General features: G+C 38.3%; 2 protein-coding genes across 2 annotated transcripts in view; both read left to right on the forward strand.

The window, feature by feature from the left end:
• The window catches only part of LOC107655613 (ankyrin repeat and BTB/POZ domain-containing protein BTBD11-A-like), a 140,829-nt gene extending 138,227 nt beyond the window's left edge, over window positions 1-2,602 (forward strand). Inside the window, exon 18 of the mRNA XM_016443182.1 lies at window positions 1-2,602. This exon is cut by the window's left edge and continues 146 nt beyond it. Within this exon, the coding sequence (XP_016298668.1) occupies window positions 1-76 (76 nt within the window). The 3' untranslated portion in view covers window positions 77-2,602.
• The window catches only part of LOC107655553 (NADH-cytochrome b5 reductase 3-like), a 13,692-nt gene continuing 7,688 nt past the window's right edge, over window positions 106-6,109 (forward strand). The window contains exon 1 of the mRNA XM_016443070.1: window positions 106-207. Coding sequence (XP_016298556.1) covers window positions 106-207 — 102 coding nt within the window. The remainder of the gene's footprint in view (window positions 208-6,109) is intronic.

Consider the following 6,109-nt stretch of genomic DNA (forward strand, 5'->3'; position numbering starts at 1 on the left):
CCACGACCTCGAGAGAACCCTGGCCCTGCGGATCCGCTCCATCCATCTCTCCACTTCCAAGGGCTCCATCGTCTGATGCTTTGCCAAACTCACACCAACCGCTCCATGCTGGCTTTCATCGAGAGCTCCATTATTGTGTGCCAACCAGTTGGAGACATTTCAAACATCACCGCCGTCATGACCAGCACCTTCCTGACGGGATGCACTGTAGGGAAGACCGAGAGATTGCATTTCACTCCCCAGGCTAACATCTCCACAGCGTTGCAAAAACGTCAGCCTGCTAAACTCATACCATTCCAAGGGCTACGTTTACGTGGTGGAAATATTGTCATGACAACATTATGACGCCCAACCAATGTTAGTGCCCAGGGAAACCGTGGCTCCTGATGTCATTACTGCCTCGGCAATGCATGCAGATGGATCGGGTTCATTTTTAGGTGGAACTGTCTTGGGGAATGACTATCATGCTAACTGCTGAGGACAGTTTTAGTAACACACACAAGTATATATAACTCTCCAATTGACGTAATATTGTTAGCCTGCTTTCTGAACCTTAAATTTGTGTAACATTCCCTCCAAGTGACACTTAACGCTAAGCAGACGATGCATGTTAAGTTAGGTGATGCTGCCATCAAGTTTCCCCAGCCATTTGTGTTCGAGTTGGACAAAAACATCCACTAGGTGTAGAGTTTTACAAAGGAGGTGTTTTGTATACTTCATACTCGCATCCAACTACAACTTTTGGTATTTGTGTCACTGAACAATAATATGCCAGCTGTTGAAATCCTAGCACTTGTGTTTAACGCTTTGCGGTTTTAAGGAATAGAGATTTGCTACCTTCAGTCATTTGTAGACTGATCCAACACAAACTATCCAAGCAATGGTAGACTAAACATGTTGCTTTTAGTTTTACGTCTCACCTAAAAGTTCATTGTGTCCACCAGTGCATTAGTTCTGAGCTATTTGTTTCAACCCACACGTTTTAAAAACCCTCTAATCTACCACTGTGCTTAGTACACTTCAAACTGAGCAATTCATCCTTGCCTTGAGGTTGCGTAACCAACCATCTGTGTCAAATAATCTGCATGGATCATGTCTGGAACTTCTGTAAAATACAAAAAAGCTCATTTTCCTTTTTGTGGATGCAGATTTACGCCCTTTGTGCAGGACTCTACTGTTCGTTGTTTGCGAGTCTGTCGAAATCGTGCGTTATGAGAGATGCCATTGCACTGGCCGCCACCTTCGTGACCCGATGTACATATTCCCGGTCTTCACCTGCTGCGCTGCTTTTGTTTAATGTGAAAAATGTGAAGCCAGCTCAAAACAAGCTGTTTTAAGTGTGCATGTTCCGCTTTTTCCTGTGTTCGTCTGTAACCCTTCAGGATGTTGGTAAGTACGAAACTGTACTGGACGTATGGTGTTACCAGCAGAAGATTTTGTTGGCCAGGCTGAACCCAAAGTGACAGATTTTGAAGTATATAAGGCATTTCATCCAAAGATTATGACATTAGAATTTCAACCAAATACTCCATTTATTGGCACACATGAGATATGAATATTGGATAACATTGGTACGCATCTTACACATGCTGGTAGCACTGTCCAAGAGTCCTGTTTTGATTAGAGGTGTGTTGTATGATTTTTATTTCATGTACGGCAATGGAATAACTCGGTTATGAACATCCTCATGTAACATGAAAGGTTGGATTATTACTAAATTTACCCATTGAAATACATAGTTTATTGATATGTAGCTGACCATGGAATAACAATATCATGATGCAAATAATTTAAAACTGTGAAGATACATTTATTTTAAAGAAACTTAGCATAGTTACTTTATTTTCTTACAAAGTACATTTATTGTGAAATCCCTGTCTGCTATGTTGTGTAACAGAGATAATAAGTCATAATGTAACTATCTATGTCCTTGCATTTGCAAAATGCCATTGCTTTGATAAGCTAACACAAAAACTGACAAAGATAAATCTTCATGTAATTTTAAAAGATCATACCTGCTTATTTGCAATGTATTCAGTAAACCCCACCATTTGTGTTCGCAAAACTGGATTTATAAAAGCAATAGGCCTACTTGGCACAAATATGTCCATGCAAGGTTAGTTTTCTCGTCTGACCTATTATTTGTGCTTAGCATGGATGCTTCTCCATGTAGCCAAATGTAAAGCAGAGGCCAATGTCATGAAGTGTTTGTAAAAGCTGTACAACTCCTCACATAAAAAAAAGAGACTTGCTCTGTGTTTCTTGGCTTCAGCTTTTTCTGCTTTAAGGCTGTTCAACATGCTTTAACTTTCCACTAATGCACACCTTTTGACATGTCTATTCGACAAAAACCTGCATGCTTTGGCTGGATCAGAGTCTAACGGAATTTGTTTGCTATTATTATTATTTCACCTGATTAAAACATTGTACATTGTACAAAAGATATATAGAGAAATATCTATAGAACATGGTGTAAATATAAGGGATGTGGTTGAGTTTAACAATCGAAAAAACAAGAATGTTACACTTGTGCTACAGTGCAGTTGTTCAATGACATGCATTTGTGTACAGTCAATAGAAATGACCACGATTGACCACTGTGTTGGGTCATCATTAAATTTCTGTGATAAACTGTTGAGTCTTGATTGATTGATTGATTACCTTGAGTGTGTTCAATAGAGCTTGTGGATTAAATTGTATACGTTTCCTCAACATATAAAGATGGTTGGTTAGATTGGCAAGCCGTTTTGGAAGGATAAATTGATGTGTCAGAAAAATGGTAATGGTATGGTATTTAAATGAAGTTCGCAACGCAGGTTCGGGAGGAGCCTAATCAACCAGTCCTGCCAATCATCGTTTCGACCGTATATAAGCAGCAGTCATTGTTCCGTCAAAGCGAATATTCTTCCGGCATAGTGGCCCCGCCCTATTCCGTGAAACATGTCCCACCCCGACGAGCTTCAGCTGTTCACCTCCGACGAGGAACTTTCCCGTCCTTCGGATTCTCCTTCCGCCACTCAGCCGAACCCAGCTTCCTCCAATTCCGTTTCTCGTACCGGCCACTCCAGCAAGGAACGAGGTCACCCTACTCGGCGCCCTCCTCCAAGTTCGCCAAGACGCCGCCTCACACCGCGGTCAACCCCGCCTCCGGCCAGGCAGCCACGGACCCCAGGCTTCTCAACTTCTCTTCGCCTTCCAGCCCAGCCGACTCCACCAGGACCATCGTCAACTCCTGCCATAACAAAATGGACAGTTAACTATATAAGAATTACCTCCTCTCCTAGGTTCACGAAAAGGTCGTCCATAAAATGCATTGCTGTTCTGTTGTAAGTAATCTTAAAGATTCCTAAATGCATCTACTTTCGGAAGGCCAAATAAAGTGCTTTTGCTTTCGCCTAGAAACACAGCGTCTCCCTGACATGGCTGCTTCAACACTAACTGTGGTTACTGAAACCACGCCTTCTTTCTTTGCCTGCACATTTGGGCGGCATTATGCTAATATTTCCACATAGTGAGGTAGATATGTGGGGGCGTGTTAGAACGAGCCGTTTTAGGGGTGTGTGGCAGAGTCTTAACTTTGATAAAGAATATCTCTTTGGTTTTGAGACTTTAGTCTTTGCAACTTCAGGGATCTTAGCTATTCACAATCAGCTTGTAACACTCCAAAGAGAAAGGAAAACTTGAAATCGCATCATATGACCCCTTTAAACAAAGGAGTTTCTGTATTCTAAATCTAGTTCCGTGTTACATTTTATATTCATTATAGGCCTATGCGATAAAATGGCTTATTCAAACAGAAAAGTCTAATTATAATAGTAGCATGAATTTGCTGGAATCAGAACCATTTGGATTTAAACTACAGAATCAAATCCCTAATTTTATTGGAAGGTAGCAATAATTAAATTCGGCGAGTTTAATCAAGCATTACGTTTTATTTTGATCTGAGTAGTTTTAAACACGAGATTAAACTTGTTAATCAATACAACCTACACATGATATTTGTTTTGATTGATTGCCCACTGTGTATTTAACTGGTCCTGTATGGAGGACGAAACCTGCAAAAACAATAAATAAATAAATACACAAATAAATAAATAAATATGCAAATAAATAAATAAATGTGTGTATAAATACACAAGTTATTGTTTAAATACATATAGAAATAATTAAACATGTGATTAAAGTAGGCAAATAAATAAAATAAATTGGTGGGAAAATGGAAAATGTATAAGGAAATGCTAAACTCATCCTATTTATTTTCCTTTGATCACTCATTTATTTCTGAATGTAGTTCCACATCAGTTGATTCTCAATTTATTATTGTACAAACAGAGGCTCACATATCTCATCCTTGAGAACTGGTATTAAGTGGTTTAATCGAGGAACAGTTTTTTCCCCATTAGTTATCAGAACAGAAAATACAGGCGACAAAAGTATGCTTATTAAGCAAATAACGGTTCAGTATTGCAATTAAGAGCTATGTAAGCATTAATATTTTACATTGGCCACTTAAAATCTTTTATGATTTAGCTCTCTCATGATTATAACTACAAAACTAACCCTATGAAAAAGTGTAAGATAATAACCAGTCACCTTGACTGATGAAGTTAATACGCATGCGCGCGTCACACACCATCCGCCTACTCTTGCATAATTGACACCCTCTCATTAGCATGCTGCGCAGAGGGGAAAAAAATGTGGAACTACATTCAGAAATAAATGAGTAATCAAAGGAAAATAGGATGAGTTTAGCATTTCCCTAAACATTTTCCATTTGCCCACCAATTTATTTTATTTATTTGCCTACTTTCATCACGTTTAATTATTTATTTATGTATTTAAACAAGAATACGTGTATTTATGCACACATTTATTTATTTGTGTATTTATTTATTTGTTTTTGCAGGTTTCGTCCTCCATAGTCCTGGACCCCCAGAAGCACTCATTTTGGATGTCACACATTTGAAGTCCTGAGACAAGTTAGAAAAAAAACTTTAATCTGGATCAGAATGATCCGGATTTGGAATCCCATGAATCAGGTAATCCATTTTACTTTTGTGCTGGTTTTCTAGATTGGATCACTCTGATCCAGAGAATAATGTTTTTTTTTTGTTGTTGTTGTTTGTTTTTTACATATTACCAGATTAGCGTTTTGTATTAAATTTAACACAGGGCATAACATTTATTTTCTCCATACACTAAAGCATAAATATCCGTTTTTGTTACTTTTTCAAGGTCATTTATTTCAAGAAAAAGATGCTACTATTTTCTGCCAGGACATATTGTTTTTGTACCGTTTTTTAGTGATAATTTTCTGCCAGAACATTAGCTTATCCGTTTTTCTACGGATTTTTGTTGCCCCAACAGTGTGCTGCAAATAAAATGTCTCTTGAAATTTCTTGTAAGTTTCAAGAAGGCTTAATTTATCTTTTTACTCCACTACGTCATTAAAACATAATTTTTATTTCTAACTAAAGTAATCGACACTCGCTCCGAGAGATTATTCTTTTTTTATTAACTGTGAATCAGTTCACAAATCGCGCTGAAGTATTCATTTCGTAGGAATTGGACTGAATCAGTTGCAGCTGTTCTTGAATCAACAACTCACTGATTCAATCATCTTTATGTCACAACTCTTGCGAAATGTTTCGAAATTTCAATGGTTCGCCGTTGGGGGGGTGATACGAACACATAGATTGCCCTCCAGCAGATAACTGCAGTGTATATGGTTTTTCACCTGATCTCGGATCAGTTTTATAAATCAGTTTGAATGATAGGCCTATATTTGTGTAATTAAAAGGAATAGTAGTAGTTAATAGACTCTGATTGGTCTATTTAGACAAACTCTAAATTTAGTGTTTTAGTGCCTGTGCATGAGGCGCCTTCTTCTTCTTGCTTTACGGCGGATCACAGACTTATAAGTGCATTACCCCCACCTATCTCTCAAATGGACCATGTGCATTACCCCCACCTATCTCTCAAATGGACCATTGACAATGGTCCATTTGAGAGATAGGTGGGGGTAATGCACTTATAAGTCTGCCTGCCACTAACGACTATTTTTATTTCGATTAATCTATCGACTAATTTATCGATTAATCGATTAATC

The sequence above is a fragment of the Sinocyclocheilus anshuiensis genome, unplaced genomic scaffold (assembly GCF_001515605.1).
Source record: "Sinocyclocheilus anshuiensis isolate Anshui unplaced genomic scaffold, SAMN03320099.WGS_v1.1 scaffold916, whole genome shotgun sequence".
NCBI classification, from domain to species: Eukaryota; Metazoa; Chordata; class Actinopteri; order Cypriniformes; family Cyprinidae; genus Sinocyclocheilus; species Sinocyclocheilus anshuiensis.